Here is a 15,730-nt window from a genome sequence, read left to right on the forward strand (position 1 = left end):
CTAACTAAACTTCACCCCTGATGGAAGGATTTCATGATGTTGGGTTTCTAAGACCAGGGTCAACTTTTGAGTTGTGGGCTCACCTTATGATTGACCTTTCTCCCTCACTGGATAAGAGGTGGCGAGCTCAAACCCTAACAAAATTCCAGAGTCTCAGTACAGAGAGCAGTATGCACAAATTTTGGGGCACAACTACTGCAGTTATTTCACCTAACACTGGATGGCGCCATGCTGGTCCGACACGCGAATGTATGTCGTAGGAAAACACAAATTACATTTCACTAGTTCCGCAGAGAAAACAGGCAATGCAGCGCAACATCTGACATCAACCAGCGAGCAACCGTGCGGCTAGCGTAACCCAAAATCAGGCTCATCTTCGCCCGTCTCAACGCGAGCAGCGGGACGACGCCTTGACACAAGATATGAGGAGAGGGTGAATGAGCTGACTGGTAGAAAGCTCACCTGTTTGTGCTGTGGTGGTGGTGATGATGGAGAACATCGAGGAGCTCTCGCCCCTTCGCATCACCCCTACAGTCCGTGCTCTGAGCTCCGCGCTGCGGGGGAAGCGTGAAGATGTCCACGGTTCCAGCCGTGTAAACGGTGACAGGGTATTCCCTGAACCAGAGAAGCTTTGGTTTAAGGAGAGCAGCGCTAAAAATCTACGAAACAGGGACTTCTTGTCGCCGACCACGATGCTTAACACGCTGTACGCCGACGGACAGGTTGGTTTGACTGATACCTGTTGGATATATTAGCCTCTGCGTGACTCCATGCTGTTTTATGTTATTTCAACATAGCGCTAAATAGTATCTAAGCCGCTCAATGCGCTTTCTGAACACGCTTCTTAAATCTAGTCAAACCGGACGCTGTCACCAGACAGCGGGAATACCGCTGCTTAAACACATTGAAGTTCCGATAAACAGCTCTTCATTTTATTCTTCCGCTAAGCGGTGTAGTTCCTCGGCACTAGTGTGTTTATGTTAGTGCTAGTTCGTTTCGCGCAGTAATACAGTGATATTAAAAACGAATAAAGGTGTTTTCAGCTGTTTCGAACGTGACTCGACCAATAGGAGCGAGGGACCGAACTGTCTGCTTTAAAGTGCTCAGGTGATTCCGACTGCCCGTGAATGCCACACGGAGTCATAAATAACACCTAAATTCACAAAACAGTAGGTACATCTGAATGATACTAAGAGGGCCTGGTACCGTGGATTGATCAGGTTGCTGACTTTGCTCCAACATCATCATCGACCAGGCACTAACAGCCAGCAGTAATTATTAACCCATGACTGACACATACAATATAGGTCAGATAGACAGAAAGGCCAAGCTGGCTGTGCTGCAACTTGCGTTACACAGAGCACAAAAAGACCCCGTTTAAAGCTTGTTCTCTTCAGCCATAAAATATGACAATGCAAAGATTAAAAAAGAAACACATTAGTACATATTTGTTTATATCCTTGTGCATGTGTTATGTTCCACAATGCACTCGTTTTGTTTACAGTGTAGAGATGCACTGGCATTGATTTCTAAAGCAGACTCCATTATCTAATGTTTTTTTCAATTCAATTCTTTATTTATTTGTCACATGTAGTTATAACTAGTACAACACAAGTACTCCCCCCCCCCGACTGTGCATCTTACTAAACTTATAATAAAAAAAATATCTATATAAAAGTATAAAAATGTATAATATCGTGCAAAATATTACGCTGTAATAGTTAAGAGCTATAGTGTACGTATTTACATAAATACAGATGTAAATGATAAAATACAAATAAAAATAAGGATAAAACTCAAAAGAAAATTATATACTGTGTATGGAATTGTCCATCATGTTGTCCGATTTGTGTTTTGATTGAGGAGTCTCACTGTTTGTGGGTAAAAACTCCTCCTGAACCTTTCAGTTCTTGTTTTCAGGCTACAGAGGCGTTTCCCTGACCTCAGTGGCCTGAACAGTTTGTAAGCGGGATGGCTGGAGTCGTTAGTGATCCTGATGGCCCGGGATCTGCACCTTTCAGCGTAGATGTCCTGCAGTGTTGGTAAAGATGTTCCCATAGTGCGTTCAGCTGTGCGCACGACCCTCTGCAGGGCTTTCTGTTGCTGTACTGTGCAGTTCCCGTACCACACCGTGATGTTATTACACAGGATGCTCTCAATGACCCCGGTGTAGAATCTCCTCTGGATGTTCTTGGAGATCTTAAACCTCTTTAAACGCCTCAGATGATAGAGGCGCTGTCTGCCTTTGCTGATGAGGAAGTCCGTATGTGTGTTCCAATTAAGGTCCTCGTTGATATAAACACCGAGGTATTTCCACTGAGACATACTGAGAATGGTGTGCATTTTTTTTTATTTGCAAAAATGTGTGTAGAACAAATAAAACATGAAGCACTTTTCAAAACAATGTTACAAAGTGCTTAGCAATAATAAAAGCAACAAATATGAGAAGTTGGAGTTAAGCATGACTACAGTGGGAATTTAAAAACAATTAAAAATTGAAAAGATTAAGGAAAAACAAACATTTATACACATTTGGGTCTTAAAAATTAAAAAGATTCCGCATTAGCAGTTATAGAAAGCGGATGATAAACATGTGCTTTAAGAGATTTAAAAGAGGTTACAAAATTAGCCTGGATGAGATGCTCAGGCAGGGAAATCCAAAGTTGTGAGACCTGGACTGCAAAGCCTTGATCTTTAGTGACTAAACAAGCTTTACAGACTACTAACAAGAATATGCTTTGTTAGTGGGCAGCAGCCATACTCATTTAAAATAACATCTCATAGATATAGGCAGGGGACAGACTATGTAGGGGTTTAAAGTCCAGGAATAAAATGTTAAAATTAATTTTTAAAGCTAACAGGTAGCCAAAGAATGATTGCAAGGACTGGTGCCTGTCAGCAGGATTTTGAATTAATTGATTTTTGATATCTGTCTAAGCTGAATGAAGAAGGATTGCATGACATTAGACTCAAATTAGAGGTCAGAGTCATAAAAGACCCCCCAAGTTGCAAACCTCTTTGCAAATATTCTTTAATACAATGCTAATGCTAGGGGAGGATTGTGTGATTATAACTGCGTGAATGTGTCATGTATCAGACAACCATTAATACTTATAAAAACAATAAAAACGCCCTTCATACATTATACTTTTCTTATTGCTTGTATGTGACATCCTATATCTATTTTTACATCCTCCCAGGTCCCTCCAGCAGTGATGTCCAGAGTGCTGTCCCTTCGTGGTAGTGGGGTTCTCCCTGTGGCTGGTGGGGAGGTGATGGGTGAAGGTCTAAGGGTACGGGTGGATCGGGCTGCCACATTCAGGGCCGTTCTGGCGGGTGGAGCTGCAGAGTACCTGAAGCCCTTGAATCAGAGGCAGGGCTGTGTGGTGCTCAACTGCCCCGCACTGCACCCTAAGTCCAACACACCCAGTCCTGACACAATGAGTTTAGGCCAGCTGAGGACTGTTCTTCTGGCTGACCACATGGGGGCACTGCTGAGAAGACAGGGGTGAGTCTGGTTTAATGGACCTGGACCTTGTAAACCTTGACAGAAATGTCGGGCTTTTAAAGTCCTCTTGGTTTTAATTTTTCTCTCATTCAAAATGAATTAATAACACAGTCATCATAACACTGGAAAATTCCCTAAATTAACTGTTTTCTGCTTCCCAAATGTGACAATTAGCTGATTTTTCTCTTTTTTGCATTAGTGGACATTTGAAAGATTTTACCATTGGCTTCTTGATAATCTATAGACTAATCAATTAACCATCAATGGATGCAACTGTTAATTAATCCCTTTCCCTGTCTTAGATATGCCGTGTCCTTCTGCCCAACACTTCCTGAAGACAGCGACATCATCAGTTTCCTCCGAGCTCTGGGAATCGATTGGCCGACAGCCCCGGGTAATTGGACGAATGAAGAGCGGGAGGAGAAGATTCAGGACTCGCTAGAGAAGTCTCAATACAGAGAGAGGGAAATGGAGAGAGGCAGGAGAGCTAGCGGAGGGGGAGGGAGGAAAGCAGAGGAGGGAGAGAACGAAGGAGCACTCAGGATCAACCTGAAGCAAGTTTTTCAAGAGGAGGGGCTGCCGGGATACGACCCCAGCCTTGGCACCTGCACGGGTGAGTCTGAGTGCTTTCCCCCATTGTTCCCTTGCTTACCACAGGCCTTCATTTACACCTCATCATGAAGAATGATCAGTTTATCCAAATCTAGGACAAATATTTTTCATCAGTTGTTGCTTTTTGTGTCAAGGTCTAGAAATCTCTATATCTCATCTTCCTGCTTGTCCAAAAAAAAAAATTAAAATGAAACTGGCAGTTTTCTCTTTACTGAAGCTAATTGCAGTCCACTCAAATAAATCAAGCTCTGTTTTATTTTTATCTGAGGATTTGTGCCAGAATTGCTTCTTGCTGAGCCAGTGACCTCAAACTTCATGTTTCCAGTTTGGTTGCCAGGAGGCTCCGGCAAGCTTCTCACCTGGCCAAGAATAACTTGCGGCACTCATAATTATAACATTCCCGTTTAATTAGTGAGCTTAGAAGACTGTTTTATGTTTACGTTAAGCTAAGCCAACTTTCTCCTGTGTGTGTGTGTGTGTCTGAGGGGTACCTACTTATTCCAAGAAAGCCAGCAAGCTTAGTTCCCAAAGTAATAAAACTGCATTGATGCAGCTTAGCTTAGATAAAAGATGAGTGAGATAACAGAGATTTCATATCAGAATCAGAAAGGGTTTTATTGCCAAATGTTGAGCGGGTTTACAACATTAGGAAATTGCTGCGGTGCTTCAGTGCAAACATACTGTTATAAATACTGTTATAAATTAAGCTTAAATAGACATGAAAATAAAAATGAGAATAAGAATTAAAAGTGCTAAGTAGATAGATAGATATATACATGATATATACATGAGTGCAGGTGGTGATCAGTGCCAAACATGGAATGATGCAGTGAACACAGCGTAGGGTCATGTGTTAGTGGTGGGAACAGTCATACGGTTATTGTTCATGTGTCCAACAGCAGAGGGGAAGAAACTGTTCTTATGGCGAGAGGTTCTGGTGCGAATGGACTGAGGGGAGCAGGGGAGCAGGTCAAACAGACTGTGTCCAGGGTATATTGTATAATAACAGCTGACAGACTGTTGTCCTGTTTTAGTTAACAGAGACGGCGTTTCCCAATTGGCACAACTGGACCTATCCACAGCTGACTGCACAGTGAGACAAACACACTCCATGTCTTTGTTTTTAATATAAAATTATTAATAAAAAACAAAATAAAACGGGCAGACAAAGCACTGATTTTAATTTTGTCACTGCCTCTTTCATAGGCAGCCATGGTAACAGCGTTACATGTGACTTCCTGTCAAGATGAGTTCCGCCAGCAGCAGATAGCAATGCTGTGGAGAGCCAGCGGAGCCAAACACACACAGGTAGCTGCACACACACACACACACACACTGCAGTGATGAAGGGTTCCTATTTTTACCTGTTCTGCTTTCTGTTTCTGCAGAGGCATCTTGTTTGTGGGCCTGTGAAGACTCCTGGTTCACACCTGACTGCTGCACAGTACTTGCAGTAAGACACATCAGTTCCTCTGTCTGTGCTGCCTCTTTTTTTTTTTTTTTTTTTATCCTTTGTCCTCTCTCGTCCTTTTTGTGACATACTCATGTCATTTCTGTTACTCCTCCACACACCCTGCCCAGATCCCCACCAGATGTGTTTGTTTTCACCAATAACACTCTTACCATCATCTTCCCTGCACCGTAACGTTGCAGATGTGATGAATAAGACGCTGTTGATGTTTTTCTTCGTCTGCGTGTAATTGTGGTGTATTTTTAGCTCGGTTCCCTGTATTAATGAGCCTTCTATTCTTCCTTCTCTCCTCCAGGTTGAGAAGAGGTCAGATGAAAGAGGCCTCCGAGATGAAGTATGGAGATCAAGTAGAAGGTGTGTGTGTTTATGCGCATTCTCATTGTGCATATAGACTGTAAGTAAACTGAATTAACTGAAGACAAGTGCTTCCTCCTCTTGAAGGTCAGACGTGGGAGGACATCATCAAGGTCATGACCTCTGCTACAGTCAGATTCGAGCTGCTGTCGACTGTCCACACTAGTCCTGTGAGTCATCAGTACAGCACTGTTCCCTTTCAAGCAGCCATGCTCTAACGCGCTAAGTCAGACTGACTGACAGCCATATGTTTAGGTGACGCTGGACGTCAAGAGGGAAGGCGGTGTGTCGACCAAGGGGCCCAGAGGAGGAGTGTTTGTGATGTATAACTGCGCCCGATTGCACACTCTGTTCGACAGCTACGAGAGAGGAGTGGAGAAAGGTGAGAGCTGTGCTTTTCTGTAAATAAATGTTCCCGTAATTCAGATCATTGTGGCCAATGATTGCAGTCTTCCTTTAACCTCACCCAGTCTGAAGAGAAAGAGAGACTTATTAAAAGCCAGAACGAGTTTTATTTATAGTTCAGCGGGACTGTGATGTTTTGTTGCATAAATAAATCAGAAATCGATATTGCTCAGTGGGTGGATAATGTTGCATGTGGAGCATTTTATTTCTGTCACAGTTATAAGAAAGCAATGTTAGCTGCTTTAGGGTGGTATCCAAGGACATGCAAAACACAAAATGTTGTTATGAATATTAAGAAGCCAGAACAAAACAGAACAAAAACGATCATAAAAAATAATAGCAAAGAAAAAAAAGCAAGTCAGACAAAAAAGTGCTTTACACACGTGTGTCAATCAGATCTTAAAATCCATGAGAAACCAAGATATGAGTGATGTCATCTGATAAATCTGGAAAATCCAGCTCAAAGCTTAGGTAGGGCTAAGCTTTGAGCTGGATCAAATTGTGCTGGAATTGTTTCTATTCTGCATGTGAACTCCATGTTAAGATGTGGTTTGAAAAAAGGGAACAACAATGATGATTTTCAGGTGTGTTGCTGAAGAAGAAGGTGGGTCAGCTGTTCTAAGGGGTGACACCTTGGCAACACAGTGGTTCTGGGCCCATCTCAAGAGTTTGGCTTCCTGGTTGAATAAAGGTTAAAAACAAACTAGCAGGGAATAAGGATGCTGACATTGGATGATTTGAAGTGCCATCATTTTAAACAGAATTTTATATGTGGCCTAAAACTGATCCTTGTGGTACACCAAAGGTAATATGAGTTTTAGATGAAGAGTAAATGCCTGTGATGACTGGGAGAGTTCTTTCTAAAAGATGAGAATAAACCTAAATAAGTGCACAGTCCTTGATATGCAGGGTCCAAAAGAATGAAAGCTTTCATCCACAGCTAAATGAAGGGATACTTGGCTTATTGCTTGGTCTCTTGGGTTCAATCAATATGTCTATAATGTTGAACATGTAATGTAAAATCTATCACAATGTTTCTACATTTAGTTTTCCTGACTCTTTATCTGCAGGTCTTTACCCAGAAATCCCAGAGGACTCCCAGCTGGACTTCTCTGCTCTGAAAGAAGAGGTGCCACTTTAGTGTCTTCTATGCTGTTCTCTACAATTTGATTATATTTCTTAATTTTAATTATATTAGAAACTGTAACTTCTAAATTTTAGTAATGCAGTGTTAATCCTACAGCGCTACCATGTGACTGTGTTTTAACTGACAGGGTGAATGGCTTCTCCTGTTCAATTACCTCATTCCATTCTCGGAGCTGCTTGAACAATCGGGACAGGCTCTGGATAGCGAAGGGGGTGGAGCCAGAGTGAACATAAAAACTGAACAGGTAAGAGCAATAACAGAAAAGGTGGATACGTCCGCTGTTGCAGATGTTTATATAACTCATACACATGTTTGTGTTCCTCAGATCTGTAAATTTCTCGTGTCGCTCAGTAAAGACTTTAGCTCCTACTACAACCGGGTCCACGTACTGGGGGTAAGGATGTACTCATATATGTATGTGTGTACTTACAGAGGGGACTGTGTGCAAATTAACTGGATTATATTATACATATTGTCCCACAAGAAGTAGATTTTATATTTGTCTGTATACATACACTTAATCATTTTCTGAATTATATATTACCACAGCAAATATGCTTACAGTAGGGTTTTCTGATTATGTGTGAATGCTGCAAAATCTATTTGCTTATGCGTTTATGTGATTTTTCTTGTGTGTTTGTGTGTTCCCTTTCTTCTTATACACTACATTTAAATATAGTTGTGGTCAGAAGATTGCATAGACTCATTCGTTAATGCAGACCTTCCCAAAGCGTGGGAAGGTCTGCAAAGCAGGAGATGAAGCTGAATAGCTGAATATGTTTCCAAACCAACTTCATTCTAAGCCAAAAACTAGAAAATATAGTGAAGCATATCTTCCCTTTGGCTTCACCTGCACAAGTGCCGAGGTAGGTCTTCCCTGCAGAATTGGTTTTCCCTTTGTTGGGAGCAGCTGGGCTGTTCAAATCACGGACAAACAATTTTCTTGATTTTTAGTTCACAAACACTTGTTGTAATGACTAACTAGGGGTGACATTTTGGAGATGTTAGCTCTTTATACAGTAAGGTTACAGCGGGATACAAATAATATCAGGCTGATCCTGCCAAAATTTGTTTCCCCGGTTCAAATCACGGACAAACAGTATCCCACAGTTGTTCATGTTTTTAAACCCATTTTGCACAGAGAGGCATTTTTTTTGAAAAATGTATTGATAGCAATGTTGAATATTATTACACAGGAAAAAACAACTACACATAAAATAATCCCACCGTGACGCCTCTGCCTTTCTAAACGGAGGGACAGTAACTGTGTGTGTATATGTAAGCGTGTAAAATCTGCAGATGGTCAGATTAACAGTATTTTGTCTCTATCTGCTATTTTGCATTTCATCTCATGTAAACAATAACGTGGTGCACAGCCTGACATGAAAAAAGGCACATACCTTTGACGTTGCGTGACGAACTCTGTATTCCTCGTCCACACAGAAGCGCAAAAAAGGAGTTTTAAAAAAATCTCCATTTTCGGTGATTCGAAACGCCGTTTACGTGTGGACGAAACAGCTGCGTTTTCAAAAATAACCGTGTAGGTGTGGACGTAGCGTAAAAGAGTTAGTAGTTTATTTTCTTACTACCTGTAATTTATTGCAGATTACTTGTATTTGCTTAATTGTTTACTAAATGTCTGAGGTGTGAAATAAACCGCAATGGAGCAAAATATGGGTGGGTGTGGTTGGAGGATGTGTTTGTGCATGCGTGCGTGCGTGAGTGTGCGTGGGGTGGGGGGGCGAAAATGTTTGTTGTAAAACAAAGAGGGGCCTAGCAAAAAAACTTTGGGAACCACTGCGTTAATGCATGAACATCCTAGTACTTTGAGGCTTTTAATGATTTTTTTTTTTAACTGGTCTTTTTCCAGGGTGGAATAATTAATTTTCTGTAATTGTGTGGAGGATTAGAGAAAATCCAAGATAAATTCAAACTTATGTACCCTGTTCCTGTTTTCTTTTAAGTCATTAAAGATCTATGCTGTGCATTCATTACACTCTGGAAAAAGAACACGTCAAAGAAAGCCTGAAATTACCATGATATTCATGCCCATGATGAGCCACCTCTGACCACATCTGTAACAGACAGAAAAGAACTGAAGTTTATTTTGAAGCCAGCAGTTGTTTTATTGTTATTTTTGTTCCTCTGTATTTTCACTCCTTCACATACCCTTGCTATATTCTCAGTCTTTCTTCTTGTCTGTCTTGCTTGCAGGAGCCACTGCCTCATCTCTTCAACCAAATGTTTTGTCGTTTGTATCTGCTGAGAGCATTGAGAGAGCTCTACCACAGCGCTCTGGACACCCTTAACCTTCCCCCCATCAGGCAACTATAGCCCCGACATAATTCACCCACCCTTCACTGTTGGCTCTACCTCCCTGCCTTCCCTACGCACACACCACATCCATGTGTATTGTGTGTGTCTAGCTGATACCTTTTTTGGCAATATTAAAACAAATTATGACATTTCACTTGCCCACTGTCCCGCTTCTGCATTTCCCTGTCAGTGTATTGTGACATATTCTAACTGTCTGGTTATTTCAATGAATAGTGTAACTACATTATATAAAGTGGATCCTGTTCTGGTTTTTTTTTCTGGGCTGAAAGATTTTCTTGGACAATTTAAGCTGCTTGTATGCTGTAAAAGAAATATTTTGACATTTGGGTTGCTGCTTATTTGCTTTCTTACTGACTGATGAGAAATTCTTCCTTGTCTCAAGCTGTGTGCTTTTGTACTATCTCTTCACACACTTACAAATACAGCTACAGAAGTGCTGCATAATTACCTGTCAGCATTTCAGTTGTGTCAGTCTTCTGTACATAGAAAAAGGGGCGATGCCACTAACCAGCAGTCATTTACAGTGATGGCATGCCAATTGCTAGCTAGCCAGCAGCGGCAGCTTTTTTTCTGATGGACATGGTTTGCTGTTTCTTGGAGTATATGCCTGTTACAGTGTCATGTTTACTATTAGAAATTTTGGCAATATATGTGCGGTCAGAAGATTGCAAAATATAGCTGCTAGCAGTTCATGTTCTTTAACATAAAATGCATAACTTGCCGTTTTTGATTTAAGACTTAGCCAGTTAAATTCACTTTACAATACACACTACACTACACTAAACAAGTACTTAAGGTATATAGTATACTACACTATGATATACATAATATGCTACGCAAGACATATTGCTTGGCACCCTTTGGATGTATAGAAATTGGAAGATACTACAGCTAGTTAGCTTTCCTCAGCTAGTTAGTTAGCTAATTATCTTAACGCAACAAGTGAGAAAAGAGCGAGCCTGGCTCTAAATCAAGATAACAAAGTCCACCTATGAATTTTTAAAGTGTTCTAATTGGAACATTATAACCTGTTTGTTTCAGTACAAAAACTTGGCATTAAACTCAGTATTTGGAAGGGGTTGGATGGTTTCCTGGAAACCTCCAGTTGCCTGGAGACACGAGTAAGCTACTGGTGATATTAGTCTGTTGGGGGTTTTTTTGTTTGTTTGTTTGTTGTTTATTTTAACTCTCAACGAGAAAGCAAGTAAGCACATTTCCCATAATGTCAGAATGTTTCTTTTAATTTTGGCTTTGTTACTACATGATGGAGAAAATGTCTTTCCCTTAAGCACAGCAGGCATCAGGATCTAAATTAGATTGGCAGAGCTGGTATGCCCTTTTGAATTTGCTAACCATAAATTAAATGTATTTGTCCTTTTCACATAACAATCCCCAAATCTGAACTAGCCAGTAGCTTTAATTTATATTTGGTGCCAAGTTATAATTAAGGTGTTTGTCTCAACTGATCTGTATTAAGACTTGCCTTATTACTTATTACCCATCTACTCACTGTCACCAACAACAGTTAAATCCTCTTTAGAACACATGTAACTGTTTAGTCACTGCCTAAAGGAAGAAAATCAACTTTTATGAGTCTTCTCCAAATGTTAAATGCCCCCATTCATGGAAATCTACCACCTTGTATTTATCAACACTTAGAAATATTTATTGTCATAAAAAATAGAGAGAAATGTACAGAATATATATTCTTCATCTGAGTCTTAATCACTGTGTTCACATGATTATTATCCTGCTTGACAAATCACAGATGTTACTATGAAACAGCTGTTTCGGACAGTTATGGACAAACGTAATGCATCGTGTCACAATCTTAGGACATGCATGAAATGGCATGATAACAATATGTATGACTTTTATGCCAAAAATGCTATTTGTAAATTTTGGGAGTGAAATGATAAGGATCTAACATTGATCGTTCAGTTTTTATTGTTTGTGACCAACAAATGTGCCATAGCATTTTTTTTTTAATTCTATGATAGTACAGTCCAGTGTTATTGATCACAAATATCTGACAGATTTACTTTTCACTGCATGAAATGTTGTTTGACCCTGTAAATGTATGATTTAAAAAAGCAAACTTTTTCCATTAGTTTATTTTCTTTAGAAAAGGGAATGAGACGTTTACAATGTGTTGTTTTTATTTTAGTAGCTGTCCTGTTAGCTGCTGCTGTAATTACCACAGTATTAAAGCAGAGGATCTGCAGAGAGACTGTCATGTTTTCCTCTTACACTCTACACTACTGCACTGCAACCATGTCTAAACAGAACGATGCTGACTTACATTAGCTTTATTTTTCTCTTGCTGCCATGTTTGCTGCCTCAGGCCCTAACACCTGACCTCGGTCACCCATCCTTCATTCTGTTCTCCGTCTTTTATGCCGACTCCCTCCTTATAGGCCCTGTTTGTTATTTTATTCAGGGCTATATTATACAGTGTAGTCGCACAAATAGTCCAAGGACTTTGACAATATTTTTCCCCATAAAAAAATTGACACGAAGTCTTCTTGACTGCAAACCAGACAGCTATAAAGATGACTGCAGAATTGTCAGGAATGCAGTCAAACACTAACTTCATCTGTTGAACCTTTTGATCATACCAAGTGAAATTCCATCTGGAGACCTTGCTTTGCATTTGCTGCATGCATTATTTACAGCCGAGCTCCTACTAATTCCCCTCTAATGAAAATCTCTGCACCTCTGCCCCGTAAGTGTATTTGTCCATCTGAATGTAAATAACGCTGCCAAACTCTCGCCTACACACATCTGTGCACCCGCAGTTTGTGTGTGTTTTTCCCCTTCTGCAGACTTAAAAATAAGCATGACAGACTCTCTCACTGTATGTTTGTCTTGAGCTTCAGTGTCTGACAGATGGTGATACTGATACTGATGTTTTATACATAAATCCTCTCGTGCTCTGCTCCCCGCTGCCCTTGGATTCAACAATAACTCGCTCACTGCACAGATATGTACACTTCACTGTATGCTGCTAACAGTGATCCTTCACTGATACAACCCCGCTAGTGTCATGTGTAATTTGTCTTTTTCCCTTGTGTAGACCCCCTCTCCCTTTTGCTGATCATTTATTTCCTCATTTATAGAAGAAAAGCGTTCGTTAACTCTGACTCAAGCCAAACTTATGGTTTTACTTGCTTTTATGAAATAGTTATTGAGTCTGCAGTGCTCCAGGAAAAATAAGACACCATCTTGATATTTTATAAGGCCCGTGCTTTGTTGATACCTTGCGACTTTAACCCCGCGCCTTCTTATATATCTCTGCTGTCGATGTATAGCTGTATACCTGTGTACTGTAAATGACACACAACTCTCATCCTTGTTTTGCTCAGTAAACTGGTTTGAAAAACTGGAGCATTCAGTCATTTTTAATTCTATACAGATGCAGATGTGTGATTGTGACTTTATGAAACACGATACAGTTGGAGAAATGTGCAATGGATGTGTGAGTTTGAAAGAAATAAACAGACTCTAATTGTTATGGTAGTTTCATTTTTAATGCAGAGAGACAGAATATGAACCAAAAATCCATGGGAAAAAAATGTCATTGAGTGAAAGATGTATTAGATCCCACCCAGCTTGAATTTTGGCTCCCACAGATTGGTTCTGTGCCCATGTGGCAAACATTGGACAAGAGCCTCCTTCCCACAGCCAGAACACTGGAGATGGGTTACGGATCGGATGGGTCTTCCAGCATGACAATGACCTAAAACATGCCGCCATCTGTAAGACAAGTATCTGTGCTTCTACTTACGTAAAGAGTGCGTGCACTTTCGCCAGCTCAGGCTATGAAAACTGAAATAACTACACGGGGTTAGGGACTATCTAGTGGCTGCAGGAGCGGTCATCACATGGCCTCAATGTGGACTCGAATCGGGAAATTTGAAGGTCACATCCGATTTTCTGTGCAATTGCACGCTGGCCTGCAACTCAATTAAACTGTTGCTTGGCTGGAAATGCCTCACCCAAAATAATTTGTTTGTCTACTCACACACATGTGCATGCACACTGCACACTGCACATTCTTGCTATTAGTTTTCCTTCTCACTGTTAAATGTAGTCATGACTTTAAAAGCTGTGGTGCTTACACGTGTGGGAGCAATAGATTATTAATGACTGCATCTGTTGTATTTTTGTTTTTTGTTTTTTTTTAAAAAAACATGCTTTCACAGTGAAACAAAGAGTGGGGGATGTGAGTTAGTAGATATAATAGCTGCATGATTAAAATAAATATCTGTAAAAAGAAGTGATGGTGATGGCTTGGATAATTGGTCTTGTTTTAATTAATGGAGGGAGCACTGACAAATCGGTTTAGCGCATTAATGATAATGCCATTAGTGGAGAATTTCACTATTGGCTTAGGTCAGCAATTAGCGTGTAGCTTAGATAAGAGGCCATGCGGTCAATTATGGGAAATTCCATGGAGATAAGTGAGCATTAATACAAAAATTCCACCACATAAATGATTCCTGATCATCTCATCTTAACAACAGATTAACGAAATAATTATAATGATCAGATAAACTTAAAATTAATTTCATCAGTTTACAACCTTTTGGATATTGAGTTGAAAGCTAACATGTTGTTAAAAGAAGCTATAAATATGTTTCGTTCCCAGTGTTATTTGCAACATATTGCTGGAACTTAAAATCGAATGAGTTAATGATTTAAAAAAACAAACAAATTTTCCGGCTTTAACACGTAATTTGTTGAATCATTATTATTAAGGGTCTGCAAATTATTCTGGATAGCTGATTTTCGGGCGTCGAGGTTATATTCACATCTTTTTATAAGTAGCTTTACAGGCAGAACGCTGTTTCTTAAGGGTAAAAATCATTTACTTGGTTTATGGATTTTTCCAGTGACAAGATATCTTCTACCTCCTGTTACTGTCAGCTTTTTCCACTATTACTCCCAAGACAGTATAGGGACAGCGAGTGATGGTCAAAGCCCTCGCAGTGGCGATGCGTCTTCCTGTCGAGGCACAGCACAAAACAACTGAGTGACTTTCACAAAAAGCCACAGCGTTTATCATTCTGAGGTGCTGAGCCATTTAAAGCCTCACAGAGTACACGATCTCATCCACAAAAAAGTTGCTATAAACGCGTGATATTTGCAGCCATAAATGATGAGCGCCTGCCAATAAATGCGAGCCAACGGAGCAATTTAATGATGTGCTTCCTACTTTCCATAAACTGTCTGTAAACTCCTGTAATGAGCCGTTGTCAGCGCTATCTGTCATAGATGACATAGTTCAGTCACAGTCAGCAGCAAGCACGTAGCCGCTGTATTACACTTGTCTGGGAAAATTCCCAGAAAAGTGTGAATTTAGACAGTCCAGGAAAACTGCTACAAGTACGAGACAAGGCCGAACGCTAATACTGAGCAGTTGGGATCTTTACGCAAAGGAGGGAGATGGACTTTGGCTGAGACCTGTAGGAGTAGAGGGAATTACAGTAATGCAAATATGATGGGGTGAAAGCATGGGTGACTTTTTAAAGGTCCTCTTGGTAATTTGAAAGTATTTTGTTAATGTGTAAGGATCACACTCAGGTTTCCAGTGAATGTAGGAAGATAGATTTTCTTCAGGGCTGATTACAAAGACCTCAGATTGACTCATATGACATCTGTGAAGGCACCGTTAATGGCAAATAATATGTTCAGGATTTTGAGGAATATGCTGCCATTCATGCAATTGAAACCTCTTGTTTTTAACTGAGGAGGCGATTCAGCACAGCGGCTGAGACAGTCCTGTCAGATCATTTGTTTTTTAACTGATCGATGCCACAAAAATAAAATGAGAATATGAAAGATTTCACATTCAGCATTTGATGTGCTCTGCATTTAACATGCATCCCACATG

General features: G+C 40.4%; 1 protein-coding gene across 1 annotated transcript; it reads left to right on the top strand.

The window, feature by feature from the left end:
* The first annotated feature begins 286 nt into the window (after positions 1-286).
* On the top strand, positions 287-13,217 carry dalrd3 (DALR anticodon binding domain containing 3). Its single transcript, XM_026153276.1, has 13 exons — positions 287-722; positions 3,201-3,508; positions 3,811-4,121; positions 5,155-5,213; positions 5,327-5,428; positions 5,509-5,573; positions 5,887-5,945; positions 6,033-6,115; positions 6,201-6,327; positions 7,421-7,479; positions 7,625-7,741; positions 7,823-7,891; positions 9,712-13,217. Exons 1-13 carry the CDS (start codon positions 486-488, stop codon positions 9,829-9,831), a joined length of 1,716 nt encoding a protein of 571 aa, XP_026009061.1. The 5' UTR covers positions 287-485; the 3' UTR covers positions 9,832-13,217.
* Positions 13,218-15,730: the final 2,513 nt, after the last annotated feature.

The sequence above is a fragment of the Astatotilapia calliptera genome, chromosome 20, assembly GCF_900246225.1.
Source record: "Astatotilapia calliptera chromosome 20, fAstCal1.2, whole genome shotgun sequence".
NCBI classification, from domain to species: Eukaryota; Metazoa; Chordata; class Actinopteri; order Cichliformes; family Cichlidae; genus Astatotilapia; species Astatotilapia calliptera.